The sequence below is a fragment of the Sceloporus occidentalis genome, unplaced genomic scaffold, assembly GCF_023333645.1.
Source record: "Sceloporus occidentalis isolate IW3139 unplaced genomic scaffold, rSceOcc1.0.p SCAF_1, whole genome shotgun sequence".
Taxonomy (NCBI): domain Eukaryota; kingdom Metazoa; phylum Chordata; class Lepidosauria; order Squamata; family Phrynosomatidae; genus Sceloporus; species Sceloporus occidentalis.
This window is the reverse complement of record NW_028316981.1, coordinates 167,875,243-167,899,619: the sequence shown is the minus strand read 5'-3', so window position 1 is coordinate 167,899,619 and position 24,377 is coordinate 167,875,243. Positions and strand designations below refer to the sequence as shown.

At 45.4% G+C, this 24,377-nt stretch overlaps 3 protein-coding genes across 6 annotated transcripts in view; 1 reads left to right on the top strand and 2 right to left on the bottom strand.

Annotated features, from left to right (window-relative positions):
- Nucleotides 1–24,377, bottom strand: part of MAP3K12 (mitogen-activated protein kinase kinase kinase 12) — a 164,653-nt gene that overhangs the window by 37,624 nt on the left and 102,652 nt on the right. Inside the window, exon 1 of one of the 4 annotated variants that reach the window (XM_089481335.1) lies at nucleotides 12,802–13,325. The exons of 2 other annotated variants lie outside the window; for them this stretch is intronic. The gene's annotated coding sequence lies outside the window, so the exon portion shown is untranslated. Of the gene's footprint in view, nucleotides 1–8,275; nucleotides 8,324–12,801; nucleotides 13,326–24,377 lie in introns of those variants that run through there. One more of the 4 variants, XM_089481349.1, reaches the window with a different exon arrangement.
- LOC149322680 (uncharacterized) lies at nucleotides 11,100–11,699 on the top strand. The gene is made up of 3 exons (XM_089509001.1): nucleotides 11,100–11,182; nucleotides 11,294–11,428; nucleotides 11,549–11,699. The coding sequence occupies exons 1-3, from the start codon at nucleotides 11,105–11,107 to the stop codon at nucleotides 11,681–11,683; spliced, it is 348 nt and encodes a 115-aa protein (XP_089365127.1). The 5' UTR covers nucleotides 11,100–11,104; the 3' UTR covers nucleotides 11,684–11,699.
- LOC149322679 (uncharacterized) lies at nucleotides 11,795–15,245 on the bottom strand. The gene is made up of 3 exons (XM_089481494.1): nucleotides 13,584–15,245; nucleotides 13,239–13,472; nucleotides 11,795–12,899 (listed from the first exon to the last, which is right to left on the bottom strand). The coding sequence occupies exons 1-3, from the start codon at nucleotides 14,056–14,058 to the stop codon at nucleotides 12,532–12,534; spliced, it is 1,077 nt and encodes a 358-aa protein (XP_089337620.1). The 5' UTR covers nucleotides 14,059–15,245; the 3' UTR covers nucleotides 11,795–12,531.

Below are 24,377 nucleotides of genomic sequence, written 5' to 3'. Positions count from 1 at the left end.
GATGCATATGGGTGGAAGAGGGCACCCTGACTTGTTCCAGTTGCCCTGCATAGAGTATCCAAGAAAGATACTCTATGCAGGGCAACTGGAACAAGTCAGGGTGCCCTCTTCCACCCACATGCATCTGATCAGTGGCCTGGATGCAGCTGCACTGAGGAATCTGTTGAATCTCCTGAGGGTGAGGGTGCCACAGAAGGAGATACTAGATGCCTCTTTTTGCAGTGCCCAACAAAGTTCATGGGATGGTGAAACAGTGGTCATGCCAGCATATGTAACCAACTGGATTCCAGCCAGAATGTTCCCATTTCCATGCCAGTTCTGCTTGGGTGTTTACCTGAAAGTATGAAGGCTATCACCATCAGGTTAGAGAACCAACATGGTGTAGTTATTTGAGTGTTCGTCTGGACTCTGAGTGACTAGGGTTTGAATTGCTGCTCAGCCATAGGATCACACCTTGAGAAATATATACTCTCAGTCTTAAGGGGAAAACACAGACAAGCCTCTTTTTTAGGATTCAGCTTGGTGTAGTAGTTTGAGGTTGGACTAGGACTATGGGAGATGTGTGGTTTGGCCTTAATATATAAAGGTGTGAACTTAGGAGGGGCAAACAACTGTGGCCTTCCAGAGATTCTTCAAATGCAGTCCTATCTGCATGGACCAAATAAAACATCCTCCCCCCATGCCCACTGTGATTAGTCCAATTCCAAACAATGCATGGCCCAGCCCCTGGTTTTGGTGCAAACTGTCTGGACAATGTCCAGCCAGTCCAGCACCAAAACTGCCATATAACCCAGATTGCAGCCTGCAATGGCAATGCTGGGCGGTTGTTTACAACACATTCTGTTGTGCTGCCCACTACCACATGTCATTCCCTCTGAGGTCAGAACAAGGTGACCAGCCATGTGATTGTGGCTGGGTGCCTCATTTTCGGACTCGGAGTGATGCATGGTGGGAGGCACAATGGGACACATGTGTGAACAGTTGCCAAGCAATGCAATGGAGGGCTCCAAATAATGGGGAGATGTTGGGGTAGCACCTGGGCCAGGCCACTCAATGCTGCTTCAGGTGTATTCTGGCCTGTGCAGACACAGCCTTTGATTCCCTTCAGCCCTAGCCAATTATATGGAATGTTAGGAGCCGCAATTCAAAATCTGACCACTGTGCTCTACCCTCCCCTGCTGTAAACCAATTGCCACTCTTTCTTCTATGCTTCCTTTTCAAAGCATCGCATGATTCATTATGTGCTTGTGCTAATTTTGTATTCATTCATTCAGCTAGATCTGCAACCTCAGGACTAGAGTCAGTAAATACTCTGTGCTCAGAACGACCCCATATACACTCAAAGTCAGAACTGAAAATCCATTAAACCAGATAGTGCCTTAAAATGATTCCATGCTAACAATGTAACTCCAGCCATTAAGACCAGATCTAATGGGCTGGTTTTGGAATGTTTCTTGACATTCTGTGGGACGGAGCTTTGGTTAATCTCCACCCACAGGGATTTCTATTTTTATTATTATTATCCCCACAGGGATTTCTAAGTTAGTGGGGCTGCTACAAAGAAGATGTCTTTGCATACCCAGGGTACTTATAAAAGGAGTAGGAAGAAAGTAAAAGAGTTCTCTCAGACACTACAATTAAGGAAACGGCTTCTGCTTTGTTTAGACAACTTGTTCCTACAGCCCAGAACCCTTAGTTTTTAGGACAATAATACGCCACACTGTTATAGCACTATTATCCCACTTTAACTGTTATGGCTGCCTCCTGTGGAATCCTGGGATTTACAGTTTATGGAGGGGCATTAAGAATTCTCAGTCAGAAAGCTCTTAGGCCTCACTGAACTACAGACTCCAGAATTCCATAGCAATTGAAGTTGAATAATAGCACTATAAAAGTGTAGTGTGATATTAACCAAAGTCACTTTCCACAGTCTCCAGTAGAGGGCACTTTTTTTTACTAGTGAGCTGGTTTGAGAGAAGGAACATGGGACTTCCTGAATGCAAAGCCACTGAGCTTTATGTTTAGTTCTCTTAGGCTGCTGTCACACTGCAGAATTATTGCAATTTGACACTGCTTTAACTGTCATGGCACCATCCTATGGAATCCTGGGATTTGTAGATTGTTGTGGTGCCAGAGCAGTCTGACAGAAAAGGTTAAATCTCTCAAAACTACAAGTCCCAGAATTTCAAAGCACTGAGCCATAGCAGTTAAAGTGGTATCAAACTGCATTAATTCTGCAGTGTAGCTGCTACCGATATCTTAGTATTGGGAACTATTATTCCATTACATAGATGGGATTGGCAGCATGTAGCCCTCCTACCATTTCTGGACAGCAGTTTCCAAAATCTCTCACTATTGGCAACACTGGTTAAGACAAACGGGAGTTGAAAGCTCAAAATATCCAGAGGATCACAAGTTGCCCGAGAGTCAGCATGGTTTGAGTATTGGACGATGACTCTGGAGACTAGGGTTCAGTTTCCAGCTCAGCCATGAAACCCAGTGGGTGACCTTGGATAAGTCACATGCTCTCAGCCTCAGGGGAACGCAACAGCAAACCTTATCTGAACAAATCTTGCTAATCTTGGTCTTCCAGTGTCCTAGTGCAACTACTACACCACACTGGCTTTCTTTGTGAGGCTGATGCCTCACAAAACTACAAATCCCTAGACATAGCAGTTAAAGGGGTACTGAAATACATTATTTCTACAGCAAAAAGAGCCAGTGTGGTGTAGTGGTTTGAGCATTCAACTATGACTGGAGAGAAGGGTTTGAATCCTAGCTCAGCCATGGAAACCCATTGGGTAACATTGGGCAAGTCACATAATCCCAGCCTCAGGTGTCGGTAATGGCCAATCCTCTCTGAACAAACTTGCCAAGAAAACCCCAGGACAGGTTCACCTTAGGGTCGCCACAAGTCGGAAATGACTTGAAAGCAAACAAAAACACTACCAACAAGTTGCTCAGCCCTTCTGTAGAGCGACATACAGAGGTAACCAAACTTGCAAAGTGCCACCTTCTTCTCCGCTCCTGCTCTTTATCACAGCACCATCTCCTACATTTTGTGCACTTAGCAAACATTTGAAACAAAGATAGGGAAGATGTGTCACCCCCAAAACTGTCCTCTTTCAACTCTCATCAGTCTTAGTTGACAGTAAGAGATCTTGAGAAATGCAGTTCAACAGCCCTTGGAGGCCTGCACAGTCTACAGTCCTGACTGAAATACTTTGCTTTTTAGATCTATCCAGCTCTTTCTTCCCAGGACACTTATACCAATATCTGAGTAGTTTATCAGCTTGACATGTATGCAGGCCTATATTCCCCATACCTATGTGATCCTCTGCCTCCCTCTACTTTCTGAATAACTAAAAGTTATATGAAGCAGAATGGATAGTCTCACAGCAGTAACTGTGTTAGTGTGTTGCAGCCCAAATCAAAGTATTTGGTGGCCCCTTAAAGACTAATTCATTATGACAAAAAGCACTGTCAGTGACAATTTACATTATCAAAGCTGCAAATGAAATGAGACTACTGCAACTGTTTTAAGGGACTGTAGTAAAATTACTAAATTATATGCAGATATACCTCCATTAACAAAGTGGATGTGTTCCTAGGGAATACTTCTTTTACAGAAAATTTAGTACCAGAGGTCAAAATAACATGGAAAGAATAAGGATAGATTACAAAATAGAGGAACAATTCAACATATTTTTTTTTTTACAAACTTTGTATTCAAAACTAATGTCGTGTACATGTGATATGAAACAACCAGGTCATGTAAACTTTGCATATGTAAACAAAACATCTGAATTTTCTAGAGATTACAGTATATACTCAACTATAAATCGACCTCATGTATCAGTCGAGGGCAGGTTTTGGGAGTAAAATTAGGGATTTTGATATGGCCATGGATAAGTCGAGGGTAAAATTTAAGGGCATGTAACAAAGGATGTAAAGGATGATGCAAAGGAAAACAATGACAAAGAACATACAAAATTCCAGCAGATATTAACTGTTTGTGCTCATACTAAAGACTGTATGGATGAGATAGTGGAGGAGGGTCAGTGCATCCAGGACAGATTATGTTCTTGGGTATGGTTCCTTTTTAAAATAACTATTAAAGTATAGTATTTATATTGACCCATGGATAAATCGACACAGGTTTGGGGGTCAATCTTTTGACTAAAATTTCTAGATTTATACATGATATATACAGTATATGAAAGCTTCTTCTAAAATGCATCCAGTGTTTTCCTTCCTTCCTTCCTTCCTTCTTTCTTTTTCTTCAACCTTCACTTTTCTTATGATTTCTATTTTGCTGGCAAAACTTATAGATCTATACTTGTAAAAACATGTTGGGCTAGCCAATGAGGCAGGCTAATCTGGTTTCTCCTTTTGTCTCTCTTTTGCTGTTTACACATGCTCAGTAAGGGATTCTGAAGGCAGTTGCTGTTTGCCTTTCCTGTTGTAGGCAGACACATTCAGCTACTGTAGGATCGGCTTGAGTAGAATTCCACTCTTCCCCAGCTCAAGCTTCATTTAACTGTTTTCTGCAGACATACTGCTGCAACCTAACATTGAAAGTATGTGATTTTTCAGCCTCCTTTACTAGCCTTCTAATGCTAATGCTGCTAAAAGCTTCCAGGTAGACAGAGGACAAAGACGTAAAGGGGATGGGTATGTGTAAAAAGACTTTGTAACAAGAAGCTTCTTTGTCAGAAGTGGGGAACATCTTGATGTAAGGTGGTTTATATGATCCCCTCTTGTTGGAAATGTGAGAAGAAATCTGTTCTCAGCCAAAGCTGTCTAGTGCCTCACCAGACTACAAGTCCAAGGATTCCATAAGTTGCAGCCATGTCAGTTAAAGTGGAATCATAGTGCTATAAGCGTGTCATAATAAAGACCGCATAATCTCCCCACCAGACACAAAGAGAAAAGCCAAAGTCAGATCAGTTATTTATGTGGCAAATACAAAATCTACATAATTAAATTTGCATTAATTTAATTATATAGGTCTGAACATTGTTCAGGATCACTGGCTGATCAGAGTGGGGTGAGTGGGTTGCATCCAAGGAAGAAGTGAGAGCAGGAAGTTGCAAAAATTTGCAAAATCCCTGAGGAACACTTGGGGATCCTAAGAGTTCTATGGAATCCAGGTTAGAACACATTGCATATTTGTTGTAAATGTTGTAAAAGAACTGTTGCAAATATTGCTTTCCAGCTGAAAACTACTGTGGTGGAATAGTTTGAGTGCTCAACTAGAACTCTGGGAGACCAGAGTTTGAATCCTTGCTTGGTCAAGGAAACCCACTGGGTAACCTTGGGCAAGACACACTCTCTCAGGCTCAGAGAAGGCAATGGCAAACCCTCTCTGAACAAACCATGCCAAGAAAACTCTGTGATAAGCTCCCTTTAGGGTCACCACATACCAGAAATGATTTGAAGGCACACAACAACAACAAATTTACAACAGCACTTTAAACCACATATAGATCTGCTGTAATCCTACTGGCAGATATAGAGATCTCTCTATAAGGATCTGTGAAATGCTATCCTAAATAATTACACCAGTTAAATCTTATATGCCAAAAACTGGACGTCAGAGATCCTTCAGCGTATATGAAGAGAGAAACAAACCATATGTTTTGTCAACATGAAAGAAGGAAGGCAACACGATAATGCTTTCTTTAAAAAAAAATGCCAAACTTTTGTTAACTATTAGGTAAGAAATGTACAATTTGTAAATTATGAACAAGTCAAATTATGTTTGACCTACTGTGACATCTAAGGCTGTTTTTTTACATGGGCCTTGAATTACTGGAGGAAAGGTCTGGTATTGGCGATGTTAGGAAGAAGTTGTTAATAAAATCTAAGAGCTCCACATCTTCCCCTCCCCTCCAGTTTTATTCAACTGATGCTGAAGACAGCCTTCTAAAAGCTAAGTATGGGCAGGATACAGACCGGTAAAATGTAGCGTGGCAGTGGCAGCAGTAGGGTTAGGGAGTGTGCACCATTCAGACGCTCCCTAACTCTAGTACGTACTAGGGTTAGCCTAGTAGGTACTGGCGGCGGCAAAATGGCACCGCGACAGATGCTTAGCATCTGCACATCCTGGCATCATAAGGACACCACGAGTGCGCCACTGGTGCACTGTGACATCTTTATGGCACCGCAAGAAGAACCCGCTTTTTGCGGGTCCTTTTTGCTGCGCGAGGGAGCCGCACGGTTTGTCCACTGAGGCTCCCTCGCGCAGTAAAGCAAGACGCCGGCAGACCACCCTTTTGGGGCGGTCTGTATAGCACCTATGATACCATAAAATATAAGAGGTGCTGGGATCTGTGTAATTCAAACACTGTGGACAAGAAAGCATTGTAAAATAAACATCCACAATCCCTGTAGCCTTGGGAGTGAAGCCCTATATCTTTTCCCTTGTCTCCCCAGGTGTTCTTTGTCATTCCTGCTGGCCAAACTCATTCTCTGTCAGTTTTGCCTCTATGTCCTATGTCTTGCTTTCTTTCACAAGGCATCCTCCATCTCTCATGCCATTTCTCTTTTCAAGTTCCTTTTCAAAGCCAACCTTTCCTGTACCATCCTAAGTGCTCCTATGGAGCTCTCCATCTTGAGTCATTGCCATTGCTCATTGCTTGCAGAAAAGATACTTTTCCAAGGTCTTATTGCCCACTTCTAACATCTTCCTGCTTAAAGTGCAGTGTTAGTTTTGGCATCACCAAGTAGTAAATACAAAGCAATTCCAATCTAATACAAGTAAAACATGGCTGCTAGAGAAACAAGATTTCTTTTAAATTAATTTTCCCAGCAGCAGTTTGTATAACAAAAGTACGCCTCTTAAATATGGATGAATTAAAAGAAATTTTATCTGAAGAGGTCGGAGAGGGTAAAAGCAAGCCTAAGGGTGGGTGCATGGAGATGTGTAGCGACCTCTAGGAGTCCCAAGCACATGGATTGATTAAAGAAATGGAACCCCTGGACTGGAACAAATGGGGAGCTTAATGGAAGGCCATAAGAAAAGGGACAAAAGAGCACAAGACCTTTAGAAAGAATGCTAAGAAGCTTTAATGTAATACACTGCACAGAAAAGCCAACAAAAATGGTCTTAAAAGTACCAAGGGGATTACATGATTAGAGCAGTGAGAAGGGAGTGAAAAGGAAAAAGGAGTTTAGCATCAGAAAATGAAGACAGGCATAATGATAAAAGAGGGACTCTCGGGGCATCTTTCAGCTGTGGGGTGCACACCTTACTAACCTTCACAGTGTAACTAACAGGTGGATGCAACAGCAGATCAAATCCTGATTCAAATCACTGGGTGTTAGTCCTCCTCACCAGTTGTGTTTAATTCTAGTGGTGTTAGGGTGTTTCAATCCAGTGGCATTTAAACAAGTCTGAATTGTAATTTATCTATTTAGCTTCACCATTTGTTTGAAATAAGATGGATCAATCAGTCAAAATCCTTTTGGCAGCCTGCCATTTACAAAAGAAAGTCTGGATATTGACCTGTTTCTTTGTCTCCTGGTTAACTTTAATGAAAAATTGTAGAGTTAATGTTTAATAGTAATAAAAAATAGAGGGTCAAGCTACACTAAATGTCAAATATATCATGTATAGTTGCATTATTCAAAAATCATAAAGAAGGAATCTTTTAAAAACTATAAACTGATAGGTGGGATGTATGTTTATGTAGACTTTAATAGATGTTATTTGTATTGTTTGTATTGGTCAACTTGTTTTGTATATTTTAACTTTCCAAAATTGAATAAAAAGATTTTTAAAAACCCTGTAAACTAATAATAATAATAATAATAATAATAATAGTTTATTTATATCCTGCCCCTTGAGGTCAATCGGGGCGGCTAACAGCGATAAAATACAATACATTGTAGATCAAAATTCCCTCCCCCCCTTAAAAAATTATTACATCAATTATAATTAAAACCAACTAATTAAACAACATTAACACATACACATTATTACAAGACAAAAACAAAACAGAACAAAACAAATAAAACAGTAAACTACGGTAGCATTTCCAAGGAGGACCTTGGGGACTCTCATAAGAACAAGGTTCCTGAGGCTCTGGGATGCCCAGGGTGTATCCACACATGCATAAGTAAACAAGAACATTTTGGCGGGATACAGACGGGCAGGGGAAGACGTCTTGGAGGTGTATTCTGTTGAATACAGAGCCTCCAGACCGCCCGCCCCAGGGGCGTGTCTCAGGTGTATGGGGCTTTCACACGGGGGGCAGTGAAGACGCCTCACCTGGGGCCGTTTCTGACCCGTAGCTTCCATACCGCCGCCTCGCAGGACGCCGCAAAGAGAGAGGCAGCTTCCACACGGGCGGCCACAACTGTGGCTTTTTTTTCTTTTGCCGGCTGAGAAGTGCGCAGCTGCGGCAGTCCAGCAGCAGCCGGCAATTTCCCTTTTGCCGGCAGCGGAATGCGCATGTGCACATTTAAAGCGCCCAGGCCCCTTTAAACTTTTTTCCCTGCCCTACCCAAGAACAAAGGTGGCCTCCTGCCAGCTGGTGATCAGCTGATGTTGGCATCCTTGCCCGCTTGCGCATTGCGAGTGCCACCGGCATCATGGATGCCTCCACTCCTTTGTTCCCTGTGCTCTTACTGAAGCTGCAATCCACAGCCACAGGTGTTGCCGGTGCCACCGCCGTCTCCTCCGCCTCCTCCGCCTCCATTGCCGCTGTAATGGAGGTCCCATCATCCACCATCACAACAGCTGTAGACTTGGACGACAGCAGCAGTGACGATGATGATGATACAGAACAGCGAACGGCAGTGGCTGCCATAGCGGTTCATCAGGCTGCTCTTGGCGGTGCCATGGCCCTGGCCCGAGTGGCGCGGCTCCGCCGATGCTGGAAGGTCCCTACATCGCAAGACTTGTGGGACAACTTTGTCTCAACCATATGGTCTGACGAGCAATGGAGGCATTTCTTCCGAATGCCCCATGCCCTCTTCCACAGACTAGTGGGCATCCTGCGCCCAGAACTGGAGAAGTCAGACACAGTGATGAGGAAAGCCATCCCGGTGGAGAAGAGAGTGGACATTGGTGTCTTTTCACTGGCACACAAATCCAGCTATATTGTGACGGCAGCGCTGTTTGGGACTGGCGTTGCCACCGTGGGGGAAATCGTGGTGGAGTTTGCCCTGGCCATGGAGAAGCTGCTGCTGTCACGGACCGTGTACCTGGGGAACACACGTGAGGTAGGGACAGCCTTCCCTTTAATCTTTGGCAGCTCTGTGATATTCTGTGTCAAATGTCACCCCCTCACTGTACATTTGCTGTTCTTGCTATGGTGCAGTTGCGCACGTGTAAAAGAGTTGTCATGTCAATTCCTCTGTTTCTCTCCCTTTCTTTCCCCCACAGATTATGGATGCCTTTGGTCGGCGTGGCTTCCCACAAGTGGTTGGCCTCATGGACGGGTGCCACTGCCTGATCATACCACCCTTGGGGCTGAGGAATACGTATGTCAACAGAAAGGGCTCCTATTCTGTCATCCTGCAAGGGACATGTGACCACACAGGAAGGTTCGTGGACGTGGAGCTCGGATGGCATGGGTCAGCCCATGATGCCAGGGTGGCATGGAATTCTCTCATCTACGAGGCCATGGAGGCTGGCATCTATGTGGAAGGGAACCCCAGCATCAACATCAGAGGCCAGCAGATCGGGCCCCTGATACTGGCTGACTGTGCCTACCCCATTCGAAAGTGGCTCATGACACCCTTCAAGACCCCCCAGACTCCCAAACAGAAGCTCTTCAACAAAAAGTTGAATCGCATGAGGGGGGCCGTGGAGAGAGCATTTGGCAGATTGAAGGTGAGATGGCGCTGTCTCACTGCCCCACTCCTGGTGGCAGAGGAGAACGTGGTGCCCATCCTCGCATCATGCACCATTCTGCACAACATCTGTGAGACCAAGGGCAGGGTCCTGGATGAGGGCATGTGATATAGGCGTCGTTTTGTGCTGCCCACCCTGGGAGCAATCACGGAGGATGAAGAGACTGCCAAGAAGGATGCAGGGGAGGCTGTGAGGGATGCCCTGGCAGATTTTTTTCTGACAAGAAGAATCTGAAGGATGGCTCCTGTGCCATCATCTGTGATGTCAGAGTGCATTGTTGTGTAATAGCATAAGCACATGAATAAATGTATCCCATTATCCACAGTTTGAGTCTGCCTATCATTCCTGATCTGTGCTGTGGGCATGTTTTGCCACGTGCCTGAGGGGGACACACACAAACACACACACACAAAAGGTCTCCTGGCGCCTGTTTTCCTGGGTCAAAAAGATACATCAGCTCCAACTGCCAATTTCCCCTTTGACAATGTATCAATCCCCGTCAAATTCAAGCTTTCCTAATGGCCCATTTGAATGTATCAATAGGGCACCCAGAGGGCATCTATTGGGGGAAAGATTCAAACTGCCCCTCTGAAAGTTTTCATTGGCCTAGGACCACCTTGGCCTAACGGCCCTGAGCCGCAGATGCCCATATATACCCGTACGCAACTGTGCAAGACCCCAGGACGGCGATCAAGATGGCAGCGCCACGCAGGAGGGTCCCGATCCGCATGGCCTACTGGACAGACGAGGAGGTCGGGATCCTCCTGGACTCCCTGATGCCACAGGCAGCTGCGAGAAGGGTGATGGCCAGCACCAACAAGCCCAACCGGGGGCATTTTCTCGAGTCATCTCGTGCCCTCCGAAACCAAGGGTTTCAAAGAACGCTGCACCAATGTAGAGTGAAGTTTAAAACTCTCAAGGCAGCGTTCTTTGAAACCCTTGAGGATTTCGGAGAGGAGCCCCCAGTTGACAGGCGGCCACCATTCTTCTCGCGGCTGAAGGGCCTGTGGATCAGGGGTGATCGGCCAAGACCGGAAGATCGCTGTCCTCCAGGTAAGTCAGAGCTCTTGCCATGCCCTGTCCTACCCTCCTTGACCCTTCCCTTGCCCTCCCCTCCTTCCTGCATGGTGCCAATGCCATCCCTCCTCTTCCCTTCTGCAGGCATGCGGCCGAGGCGGAGGCGGAGGGAGGGAGGGCACCGTGCCAGGTCGCCCTCTCCACCATCCACGGGGGACGAGGATGTCCCCGAGGGTGGGCCACAGCCAGGACCAGCTGCTGTGGCCCCTCTGCAGCCAGAGCAGGCTCCTCTGGCGGAAGGTAGGTCCCCAGGGTGAGGGGTGGGGGTTGCCTGACTGCAGCCCCCACGACACTTGTGCCCTCCTCTGCCATGCCAGCATGGTAACTTGGGCCTTTTTTCCCCTTTGGCAGGGCTTCATGTCCTTGCTGCTGCCACCGCCGCGGAGGAACAGGAGCCTGGGCCGAGCCGCCGCCTGCCAGGGGAGCCAGGGGACTTGGCCCTCGATGCCAGGGCCCTGGATCGAGTCCTCCAAGCCCAGCAGCGAGGTAAGTGTAGAGGTGAACCCAGGGAAGGGAGAGAGGGTACCCAGAAACCCTGCCTGTGGGAGTGGGTGATGGGCTCCATAGGCTGCTTCAAACTATCCTCTTTCTTTTCCTCCCGCAAAGAACCGGATGGAGCGCAGGCTCTCTGCTATGGAGGCGGCGATCCAGAAGCTGGGGGAGAGAGTGGAGGCCATAGAGAGGAACCAGCTGGAGATCCTCCGTCGGCTGCCCGCCCCACCCCCGCCTCCCCCTGCCTGAAGCAGCTTCCCTCCCCTGTCCCTGCCGTCCCCCTTCACCCTCCCCCTTCCCTTTGTAAATAGTTGTAAATAAGATTTTTATTGTTGTTATTAATAAAAAAGTTTATTTTTAAAAAAATTTGTGTGGTTCATTGTGCGCAACTGCGGCAGTGTGCCTGTGTGTGTGAATGTGACAGCTTAGGTGCAACTGTGCACTCTAATCCTAGGCAGAAGTGCTGTGAGGTAGCAATGTCCAAACTCTGTCCTTCCGGGCGTTTGGACTTCATCTCCCAGAATCCCAGACCACAGGGCAAGGTGTCTGGGGATTCTGGGAGATGAAGTCCAAACACCTGGAAGGACAGAGTTTGGACATTGCTGGTTTAGGGACCAGTGAGCCAGGCATGGTGGGAGGAGGGAACAGGAAGGGTAGAATAGAGTAGATAGGGCTGGGAGGGAACACATGCCCTAGGAGGCGAAATGATGTCTTTATGGGACATCATGGGACCTAGTACCTTGTCAGTGCTCCCTGCCCCTTGATCCCAGGCCCCCTCTAGTTGCCCTTTGCCTTTGGGGGCGAGTTGTGGGCGGTGGGACTGCCACTGAGTCACTGAAGAGGCTGGAGGATGGCCCAGCAAGAGGCTGCTGAGACAGTTCTACCTCCATGGCAACTCCCTGCTCCTCAGCTGGAAGGATTGCTCTTGCTGGGGGCTGCTGCTCCCCAACCCCTTCCTCCACGACCCTGGGGACAGCCCTGCCTATTCCACCCTGCTCCCTACGTACCCTTCTGCGTCTCGGGCCACCCTGCCCTCCCCTCATGATCTCCAGCATTTGCCCCATCAGAACAGTCTGCGCTTCCAAGGTGGTGTTGAGTCACCTCTGCTCCTGGACTGTGGCCTCATGATGTTGGTCTGACCTGTCTATTGCTCTATCCTGGTTCTGAACGGCCCTCTCTTGAACTCCCAGTGCCCTCTCTTGAACTCCCAGTGCCCTTTCCATGATCTCCCTGCGGGACTGTCTGCCCCTCTCCCTTTCCTCAGAGGCTCGCTGCCCCTGCTCCATCAGTGCTGTCATGTGCTCTGCTGAGCAAGCCTTGAGCTGATCCACAGCCGCCACAGTTCTAGTAGCTGCTGACGGACGCACCCTTTTCTTCTTGGTCGCAAGTCGCTCCTCTGGTGTCATGGCAGCTATAGGATTAGCTGGAGGTGGTTCTTCTTCTTCTTCTTCTGTTCGTCCTCCTACTATAAGACATACAACCAGAGAGTCATAGAAGCCTGCAGTTAGCAGAGACCCTGAGGGCCATCTAGTCCAACCCCATTCTGCCATGCAGGAACTCTCACTCAAAGCTGTGGGAAAAGGTAGAGCTTCAAACTAAGGGCGTGGGGAAAGAAGAGATTTACATGCAAGGGAGGGGTGCCTTAGGAATGTGGGACACATGCAGCACATGACCATGCCAGGGACACTCACAATCCTACTTCCACAGCAACCTTGCAAACATACCAGCACAGTAAGCAGTGAAAGAAACATGCCACAATTGCGCAGTTGAGCCATGCAGTTATAAACATAAATATAGGGTTTACCTTGCATATTCTCTTCGGCCTCACTGCCATCGCTGGCGGGTGCACTGGCCCGGGAGAGAGGTGAGCGGTCACGGTAGCTGCTGGTCGTGGAAGAGGATCCAGCACGAGGTGGTGGTCTCCTTCTGGAGCTCCCGGCCCCAGCAGACATTTGTCTGAGCAGGGCGCGGGGGTCCAGAGGTCTCTGGCTGCTGGAGGAATCGCCCGAGTCGGGGTGTTCCTCCTCCTGCTCCTCATCTGTATGACAAGGGACAAGAGTCATCTCTGCCCTGTGCCCACCCTGGGGCCACATCTTCCCCTTCTCCCATTTCCCCCTCCCTTCCCCCCAGGGGCCCTGGCGCATCTTACCGTGAGGGGGCATCAAAAGGTCTTGGGCACATTCAAGCTCCGGGGTCTCGTCCTCGTCCTCCACTGCCACAGGCTCCGCTCTGGCTGGCTGGCCCACCGAGACCCTCACACGCTCCCCACTGGTGGCTAGTCTGTTGGGTCTGATGCTTCCATCACTTTTAATGAAAGCATGCAGCTCCTTGTAAAAGGGCAGGGGGGTGGCCTTCTTAGTACCTTTCGCCTGGTTATCTCTGTATAGTTTGTATTGAGATTTCAGCGATTTGCATTTCCGGTGACATTCTTCCCAACTTCTGCTGTGGTCCTTGGCTGTCATGGCCTCTGCCACCTCTTTATATGTGTCAGAGTTCAGGTAGGACTGCTCCAATTTCTCCAGAATATTTGGCTGTGACCATATAGCTATGAGGTCAGCCGTCTCTTTATGAGACCAAGACGTCCCCCTCCCTTTTTTTGGGGTGCTGGTGGATGGCTGTGCCATCCTGCCTGGTGCCAAAGGGGAGCCGCCACACAGCTGTGGCAGTAGCAGCCGAACTGTGCCTGTTCCCAGGTGAAAATGGCGCAGGAATATGTGTAGGGGGTCACTTTAAATTCCAAACTTTCCCTTATCACTTTCTACAACCAAAACATCCGCCGGCAAAACTTACAACTTCCCGCAATTCTAGCAACGCATGCGCACATGCAGCTCTAGGGTTAGGGTTACGAGTCTTAAAATGCGCTGCAGCTGTGCCACAGCTTCCACACCTGCATGGCAGCTGACGCTGCAATTAAAGCCTGACTGCAAACCACACATGTCCCGGGAACCCGACCCATTATGTGACGCAGCTGACACGGAGCTTTTAAATGGACAACTTAAATTTGCGGCGTGCCAATTGTGGCGTATCGGTGCAGCAGCTTATAGACGGAGATGCGCACGTACGCCGCTTATCAAAAAGAAGCGGGGGAAAGCGGCACCTTTTTAATGCCGCTTCTTCCCGCTTGGGGCGTGCGGGCGGCGTGTTCATGACGGCATTCAGGTAAGGGCCGTCTGAAGGCTACACCTTCATGACGTCATGAACACACCCCTTTTTGCCCATCTGTATCCCGCCTTTGAATCTTCTAGAGACCGCTTCTTCCAAAATACATCTTGGGATGATATTTTCTTTCAACAGCCTCCACTTTTCTAATGATTTCCATTTTGCTAATGAAACTTATAGACCTATGCTTTTCCAACACAACAGGGTAACTAGTAAGGTAGGCTTATCTGCATTCCCTTTTCTTGAGTGTGGCTCTTCCCACACACCCATCAAGTGATTATGGAGACAACTATTTACCTTTTTTGCTATATACACAGTTACCGTAAGATGTCCTAGGGCTTTTTCACATGGGAAAAATTGGAAGATTATCCCATGGTCAATGTGGAGGCAATCATGGGGTTTCACCTTATTACGCAAAAGAATATCACATGATGCCAAATGCAATTGGAAGGCATTCCAAATGCAATCATGGGTCATCCCAAAGTTAGGTAAATTAGGAGAAACAGGGAATGTATAAATCCTGTGCAGTTAATTTGATTTTGTCTGGTATAGAATGCATCTCTAGAACGGCCCTGGATTACTTTCGTTATAAGCACAGTTCAATTCCCATGATCCTTTGTTCCCATTTTCCCTCCTCTGTTCCCTGGCTCCCCCCCCCTTTTTGGGAGAAAAGGTTGAGCGGGGGGGGGGGGGGAGTGAAGGCAAACACTCTCTGAAGCAATCTTGCCCAGAAAACCGCATCATAGGGTCTGAAATAAGTCTGGAATGACCTGAAGACACACAGCAGCAACAGAAAAGCTCCATGTAATGCTCTGCCAGGAAATGTGTGAAATGGACTATACTTCCCAAGATCCTTTGCTTAGCATGTCTCCTACCCCCCCCCCCCCAATTCTGCCCATCTCTAACTTTGGGGGGGAGGAGAGGTTCCTTGGGACCGGCACTGAAAAATCTTCCAGACGCAATTCTGTTCTCACTGCACAGGTGCAATCATGTTATTTCAGAATAGAGAGCAGATCGGCATGTTCTTTCGTATTGGCATTGCTTTCTCCTTTGGATGGATACTATTTTGTCTTGCATGTGATGAGATGGTACGTAATTGCATTTATTTCCAAATTGGCCCCACTGTCTTTTAATTTGGGATGGAGATACATTGCTCCACGTGTGAAAAAGTTCCTAGAGTAAAATCTCATTCTTTCCCAGGTTTTATTGCATTATTTACTACAGACATGCAGATGCAACCAACAGCAAAAGTCTGCCTTTCTCCAACTCTCCTTCACCATCCTCCTAATGCCATGCAGAAAAAACAAACAAATGAATGGACAGTGTGATGCGGCAGCTAAAAAGGCTAATGCAATTTTAAACTGCATCAATAGAAGTATAGATCAAGGGAAGTAACAAGGCTACTCTATTCTGCTTTGGTCAGGCCCCACCTGGAATATTGTGTCCCGTTCTGGGCACCACAATTCAAAAAGGATGTTGAGAAGCTGGAGCATGTCCAAAGGAGGGCAACTAAAATGGCGAAGAGTCTGGAAAACATGCTTTATGAGGAAAGACTTAGGGAGTTGGACAAGAGAAGGTTAAGAAGTGTTAAGATAGTTCTGTTTAAACATTTGAAAGGCGTGTCATATTGAGGATGGAAAGGGCTTATTTTCTGCTGCTCCAGAGACTAGAATAGGCAACAATGGATGCAAGCTACAGGAAAAGAGATCCCACTTCAACATTAGGAAGAAATTCCTGGCAGTAAGAGCTGTTTGATAGTGGAATACACTCCCTGAAGAAAGTGGCGTCTCCTTCTTTGGAGGTTTTTAAATAGAGGCTGGATGGCCATCTGTCAGGGGCCCTTTGTTTGTTCCTGCATGGCAGAGGGTTGGACCAGATGGCCTTTGTATCTTCCAATTCTATGATTCTATGTTTAGTAAAAATCTTTTAGTTCCAACCTATAGAATCCTGGGAGTTGTAGTTTCAGAAGGCATTTAGAATTTCCTCTAATGCAGAAGAATGTGCACTACCAAATTCTAACTACCTTACCATACTATTAATGCCCGAATTTGGTAGCATGAAGCCATGGCAGTTAAAGCAAGATGAAACAGCTATAATTGTGGAAAAATTGCAGTTCAAGTCTGGAATAGTGGCATGGAGATGGCAGATTTAACTCAATGACCCCCCTTCCCTCTAAAAAATGAACATTTGAAGCTGCTCTTTATTCTGGGGCAGAACATCCCACTGGTATGTGATTGCAATATACAGTTGTAACAGGATCAAGAAAGCAAAGCAAGAAGGAAAACAAAGCCAGAGTGGAGATATTGTATTTCAAAAATGGAGACGACAGTAGTTAGGTAGGAGAGAACAGAACTGAAAGGGCATCATTGGCCAGTGAAAAGGGATGGTGGTGGCAGAGAAGAGAGAAGGGAGAGGAACAGCCTTTTGACTCAAACGTCTGCGTGCTGAGATTGAGTGATGCCTGCAGCGATGCAGGTCTGTTGCTTGTGTAACTTCCTTTTGTGGGAGATCAAGGCTAATCTTCTATAGTGTGTAAAAAGAGGCACAGCATCTGTGTCTCATCTTAGATGGACCCCAAAGCACTGAAACCTTATTATGCCCCAAGACAGCCTGATGCCATTATTTTAAAAGGCATAGCCCACATCTTTAAGAAAGAGAGGCAGGGGGGGGGGGGGAGAGAATCCAGATATAATGGGCCACGGTCTTTTGAAAAGGAAAAAAGAACCAGGCTGTAGTATAATTCAGAAGCATGCTAACAAAAGCCAGATAGCATCTTTATTTTTAAATAGGACATGTCGATAGCACTATTCTAAATCATAATAGAGATCTTTTAGGTCAGGGATAAACTATGGTACTATGGTGGGGACAAGGGCAGGTTTTCACCCCATGCCCCTGCGGTGGGCCACAGGTGCATATTTTTGGCCATAATATGGTTTGCAAATGTGACTCAGATGATCCAAAGGTTTACGTTTGGGGTTTATAGGGACTCCCTATATGAGCTAGCATGTGTTCTAAGATCTGCAGAAGAATGCTTTTTTTTTTTGGTCCTACTACCATCCCATGCATATCTGATGTGGACTCAAGGGAGAGTCTTCTCAGGGCCTGCTCCAAGTTGTGGGACTCCCTTCCCCAGGCAGGCCAGTTGGTTCCTTCTCTCTTGTCGTTCTGCTGGTAAAGGTCTTTTTTACGTAAGAAAGTGTTTGGTTTGTAGTGTGTTGCAGCAGATAAGGCTTTTACTGGGGGAGAGGGGAGCAGTTTTTTTCTTTTAAGTATTTTTAATGCTGTTTTTAACTTGTGTTTTTTAAATACAAATTTAGTTTAGTTGTATTATAATAGAATAATATAACATGAGCCAGCGTGGTGTAGTGGTTTGAGTGTTGGACTATGATTATAGAGACCAGGGTTCAATTCTCAGCTTGGCCATGAAACCCACTGGGTGACCTTGGGCAAGTCACATGCTCTCAGCCTCAGGGGAAGGCAATGGCAAACCTTCTCCGAATAAATCTTGCCAAGAAAACCTCATGGTAGCCATAAGTTGGAAAGAACTTGAAGGCACACAACAACAACAACAAATATAATATATTATAATATTATCTACCATTGGTTTAACTGTGCATTATGCCATTTCTCCATCAAAAACGGACATACTTCTAAAACCAGTTGAATGCAGACCTGAATCATTATCACTTACACAGTTAGTTTAACCATGCATCTATGTGCATTCAGCGGCCATTTTCCTTTCCACCCCCAGCAACAGAGCCCTTCAACCTGCATGAGGTTTCTCCACAAACAGGAGGTTACAGATATCTACCAGGGGTATCGTTTCAGATTTCAGTCTTGGGGGTGTGCTCACTTAACATACCAAGTCTCTCAGAAATGTTTACAGGATGAGTGCCAAGTGTATTTCAATTGCCAAAAACATGAAAACTTTGTAATGGAAACTTAAAATGTGGATTGTTTTAGAATTTAAAATGTAGATTATCTTCTTTGTTCTTTTAAACTGTTGAATGTTTTAATTAATGTGCTTTAACTGATGTACACTGTTTATTTTGCTGTTGTTTCCACCACGATCCATAGGGAGAGGCAGATAAATAAATATCATCATGATCATCATCAGCATCAAAACACAACTATATAAATATTTCCAAAACAGATCAATAACCATTATTTCATTTTGAAATGCAAAGGAATGTATAGCTTTGGCACACGTGCTTGATATACAAGTCCATTTTTGTTTTACTTAAAATTAGTTACTCTCTCTGTACAACCAGTGAGTTCACCAGAAATCTCATACAGGTGCTTCTGAGGAATAGACATTTGTAGTCTGGATCTCAGGGAGATAGTGATGGCCCCCGCCCCCTCTAAATGGTGCCCCCGATATTCACACATCCATGTCTGTTGTCAGCCTCTTGAAGCTTGTTTATTCAATTGATTATATGGCTATGCCTTTAATTCTCAGCCTCTCTCCGTGGTCCTGAATTCATCAACCATCTGCTTCCTTTTGTTTCCTGCCTATTCCCAGTAGGTTGGCTGTTAGGACTCCTTATATGATATGTGTTTCCTTCCTATTTGCATCTTAAAGGAGCAAGAAGAGATTGGGTATACAAAGGGTATACATAGGTCTGAAAACACAAACCAGTGCTAACCTTATATGGAAAGTCAGAAACAGACATTTTAATGAGATCTGAACAAATTCTGAAGATGTACGTAATTAGACATTACCTCCACCTCCATAGTCACTATTCCTGTTCCTTTAAAGATACACATTGAGATGAGGCTAAGAGGCTGTTTAAGTTTCAAGCACTGCTCTGATTTTCTCCATCTCTGGAATTATGATTGTGAAACAGATCAAGCACTGCCGTTGCTTAGTGAACCGAGGAAGAATCTTGTGGGACCCAGAAGCATGTAAGGAAAAAATTTGTGGACCCCACAAGTAAGCAGAATTTGACAACAGCATTTCATCAGCTGGTACCCTCCAGATGTGAAGGATTATAGTTCTTATTGTTCCTGACTAGCAATGCCTGTGCAGTTTGGGAATGCTGAGGCTGTTTGTGGTTGCTGCTGTTGTGTGCCTTCAAGTCACTTCCAATTTATGGCGACCCTAAGCTGGGGTTTTCTGGGGCCGATAGTGTGTGAATTGCCCAAGGTCATCCATTGGGTTTCCATGGCTGAGCAGGGAACTGAACCCTGATCTCCATGGCCATTGACTAGTGTTCAAAGCACTATACCATGCTGGCTCTCAGTACAGCCCAACTGGAGGATGCCACATGGGGAAAGGCTGTTCTGCCATGTGACTCTATCTTGAGTTTCAGAGAACTACAGGAAGCTTCTAGTTGGAAGTGGGCCCCTCTTTCTATTCCAGCTTGAGCTGATCTCTGAGCAAAACTGAATTCAAACGTATTGCTGAGAGGATACCTTGCTATTGTCTGGAGCCATATCACCAGGTGATAGGAAAGGCCCAGCATAGCCCAGCCGATTTTAGCTAAATAACATTCCTTGTTCATTGTTCCAATCTGTTTTATGCATAGAAAGCTCCTCTCACTCACTCACACAAGCAGCCTGAGATAGGAAACTTTGGCACAAGCAAGGTGCAGGACAGAAGGTCTCTGGAAGTGTGAACTAGTGGCCTTGAGAAGTGGTATATGCACATGCAGACATGCATGGATGTGTATGACCTTCTAAAGCCTGGACATTTGATTTGAAGATCCTTGTGTCTGAGATAATTAAAAGTTAAGAGCTTGGAAGGGGCACAAGAATAGGTTACACAGACACCCATGTGCTTAGACTTAAAAATAGACAGCTTAGGCAACTGAATACAAATGATGGGATGGAGACTAGGTCAAATGAGCAGAAGACAAGCAGTTGTTTTTATCCTTCTAATCCCATCCCTGCCTATTTGGTTGTTCTGTGCAGTCTCCTAGCCATAGAGTATCCCTTTTTGTTTATAAGACAGATGGGGCAACGTGACATCATTGTTTAAAATTGGATCTATTTGCGCTGGTGCAATATCTTGTAAGCTTTTGAGTTACACTGAACTGTTTCCATGCTCTGCCAACAACAAGAATGAAATGGAAAATATTGCTTTTTAGAAAAGAAATGAGAACTATTTTGTTATTCGAAACAGAATTATTCTTAACTCCATTGAAGGAGCCAAGAAAACTATAAATGCTTTTCCTTACAAATAGGTGTGACAGATAAAATAATGTTTTACTGGGACAAAAAATGTAAAAGTACACAAATTTCAGACACACAGAATGCCAACATGGAATGAAAAGGAGATCCTTTTCAGTTACATAGAGAATACAAGATGGGTTGTTAATTTGTTAATGAAAAAAATTATAGGCAAGGTGATTTTGTTTTTTAAACTGAACTGATATCTGTTGATGCAATGCGAACATTTCGGGGTCACATGAAACTCTTTACAAACACACACACACACACACACACACACACACATATGCACACACTTACTTTAAAGATTTTTAAAGGAATGTATATATTTTATGCAACAGTAATATAACAAAGAATAGAATTGGTTTCTGGTGCAGTTGTTGTTGTTGTTGTTGTTGTTGTTGTTATTTTGAGAGAAAGAGAAGACTCCTAGGCAAAGAAACAATTTGACCTCAACAATTTCTATTGACATATTATACATATTTCAGAATTAGGGAGAGCTTTTCAACATGCTAAATTCTCAGTAAGTTGGAAATGACACAACAACAGCAACAACAAAAACTTTAGGCCACTACAGTGGAGTTCTCTATAGGGCCAAACTAACTAAGAATGCTGATATTTCAGATTGCTTCATTGAAATATTTGCGTGTCCACAAGAACAATCCATCCAAGATTAAGCATATATAAATTCCTTTGATTTAAGCGGGGTGGGGGTTTAGCAATGCTAACAAAAACAGTATTATTTTAGTGTGTGTTCAAGGTGTAATACTTACTTTGCCAATCACAGGCGACACATCCATCATAGAAACACACAGTGCACCCATGGTAAAACTCCATAGGCATAAATTTACCACTGGTGGATGAACTTCTGCTGTAAGTATTTTCCCTCCTCTTGGAACTAATATATGGGAATTAAATGCACACATGATGAAGGTAACAAAAAGGAAGGGCAATCTTGCTCTACTTTGTGGCTTTGGAAGTGGACAGTTAGACACTTCCCAATATGCACCCAGTGATCTCCTCATCATTTTCTCAATTTTTCAGTTGCCACTGGCATCAGCAAACTGTGCTGCTGAAAATTTGTGATGCCGATGCAACTGCTAAAGAAAATTTGTGGTGGGTGGGTGGGATCCCCCTCCCTTCTTTTCCCTTCTGAGGTAATGGGCTCTCTATCCTGCACATTAGTATAGCTATTATGTGCAGGAGGACACTCTTGCATTCTCCCACACCATAGAGAGCTGCCATAGTGAATGCTAAATATTGGTGTGACAGGAAAATCAACGTCTACCAATGAAGCTTGGTGGCTGTATAACCCCTCATGAGTTCTGGGATGGTCAAATACAGTTCCTCACATGCAGAAAGTTGCCCACCCTTACTATTCACATTTGTTGTTATATGCCTTCCAATCATTTCTGACTCATGGCAACCCTAAGGCAAACCTATCGCAGGGTTTTCTTGGCAAGCTTTGTTCACAGATTCTTTGCCTTCCTCTGAGGCTGAGAGAGTGTGACTTGCCCACGGTCACCCAGTGGGACCAAGCAGGGATTCAAACCGTGATCTCTACAGTCATGTTCCAATGCTCAAACTACTATACCAGACTTACTTGGATGCAAATCCCACTCAACTCAGTGGGACATTTTTTTAATTGTGTTGTTCATAATGTTTCAGCAACCCATTTTTCAAAAGGGAAGCTGAACTAGATTACTGAAATCAGTGGCAGTGGAAGGCATGACCGGATGGCAGCCAAGATTCTTAGCTGTTCAAACATAGAGAAACTAGTACATTGATTACTGAGGTGGAGCAGGTTCACACATTTCCCAATTACAGTGCATTGTGTAGGACTCCTTCCTTATGATTTTGTCCTTGTTTGCATCGCTCGGTACATCTCTCACTCACTCACTCACTCACTCACTCACTCACTCACTCACTCTTTAATATGCTTATGCAGCCCGTCATCCCCTTAGAGCTGAACTGACTCATAGTCTTTTAATGGATTTATTCTCACTGCTCTACTGTAAAAAGAAACAGGTCCAGTTATATTATCCCACTATGGGGAAACTGAAGACCAGTTTGTTTATATATGATTTGCCCAAGGTCATTTGAGAAGACTGGGATGGAGCATCCCAGTGACAAATAATGGTCTTGCCTACTATTGCTACAAAAGTCTAATAGGATCACAGATTACTTTCTCTCTCTCTCTCTCTCTCTTTCTCATTCTCTCTCTCTCTCTGTGAGAGAGCATGCATGACAGAGAGAGAGAGAGAGAGAGCAACCGTAAAGCTATTGACCATATTTGACCAAGAGAGAGATTCAGCTTATATTTGTACCCTAGGTGGTTGCAGAAAATCTGGCTCTATTCCCATAATAACAGAAGGGCTGGATTGCATCCCAAGATCCTGGCTGTGCTGGCACATCAAAAGAGCATCCCCTGGTAAACTCTCCTCTCTCTTTGTCACCGAATCAGCTGCAAACTTGCACTCTTTCACTGATCAGCCTGGACTGTACTCTGTGGGCAAGGCTTGCATTTGGCTCCTAAGTCGTATGGATGCAAACAAACCCCAGGTGGCTGCATGGCCCCCCTTCTTACAGCTGGCATATGCAGAGCGGGTGGCATAAACAGCCACTCTCTCAATCTTGCTTTGCCCCAATCCCACCTCTCTTAACAAGGAAGCAAGAGGTTGGCAGAGCTCTGGATTTGTTTTTTACTCTCACCCTGATCTTCTGTGGCTGGTGGCTCCCATGTTATCAGGGCAATCAGTTTGCTCTGAGTTTTAGTCCAGAACTATCCATGGTGCTGAGGTATAACCACCAAAATAGATTCAGTACCTTGGACAGCTCCGTTAAACTGGAAGGGGATTCATCACCCAAATGACATGAGAGTCGCCAGCTGCTACTGTCTTAAGGGTGCATCTTGCTGCTGTTGTGTGCTTTCAAGTCATTTCCAATTTAAGGCAACCCTAAGGCAAACCTATCACAGGGGTTTCTTGGCAAGTTTCTTCAGAGGAGGCTTGCCATTACCATCCTCTGAGGCAGAGAGTGTATGACTTGCCCAAGGCCACTTAGTGGTTTTCCCTGGCTAACCCAAGATTTGAACCCTGGTCTCTAGAGTCACAGTGCAGTCCTCAAACCACTGCATTACCCTGGCTCTTTGTATATCTACATTGTAGAAATAACACTCTTGGACACCACTTTAACTGCCATGAGTCCAGGGATTTGTAGTTTTGTGAGTCACCAGCACTCTACAGCAGAGAAGGTCAAAGGCCTTATAAAACTACAAATCCCAGGATTCCATAGGATGGAGCTACACCACTTCAAAGTTATGTCAGGCTGGATTATTTCTGAACTGTAGATGTGCCCCTCAGTCTTGGAAAAGTTACTCTTTGGACTGCAACACCCAGAAATCTCCCACAGCATTTGGAGGATTCTTTGAGCTGTAGTCCAAAAAAAGTATCCCCCCCCCCCCCCCCAGCTCTGCTCTCACAAAGGCAATAAATCATTTAGTGAATGGAGAAAAAGATGCCATTTTCTCTTTTAGGTAATCTCCTCTCCTCCTCAATGTCCTCCGCCTCCTCAAGTGTGGTCATTATTTCTTCTTGATAATCAGGCCCTTCCC

What these genes read in the sequence shown, in the direction of transcription:
- LOC149322679 (XM_089481494.1), bottom strand. Translation starts at nt 14,058, where the DNA reads ATGGCACAGCCATCCACCAGCACCCCAAAAAAAGGGAGGGGGACGTCT. An exon ending in CCTTTTGATGCCCCCTCACG is followed by an intron (nt 13,473 to 13,583) that starts GTAAGATGCGCC and finishes CTTGTCATACAG; the next exon opens with ATGAGGAGCAGGAGGAGGAA. An exon ending in GGCCGAAGAGAATATGCAAG is followed by an intron (nt 12,900 to 13,238) that starts GTAAACCCTATA and finishes TATGTCTTATAG; the next exon opens with TAGGAGGACGAACAGAAGAA.
- LOC149322680 (XM_089509001.1), top strand. Translation starts at nt 11,105, where the DNA reads ATGTCCCCGAGGGTGGGCCACAGCCAGGACCAGCTGCTGTGGCCCCTC. An exon ending in GCAGGCTCCTCTGGCGGAAG is followed by an intron (nt 11,183 to 11,293) that starts GTAGGTCCCCAG and finishes CCCCTTTGGCAG; the next exon opens with GGCTTCATGTCCTTGCTGCT. An exon ending in CCTCCAAGCCCAGCAGCGAG is followed by an intron (nt 11,429 to 11,548) that starts GTAAGTGTAGAG and finishes CCTCCCGCAAAG; the next exon opens with AACCGGATGGAGCGCAGGCT.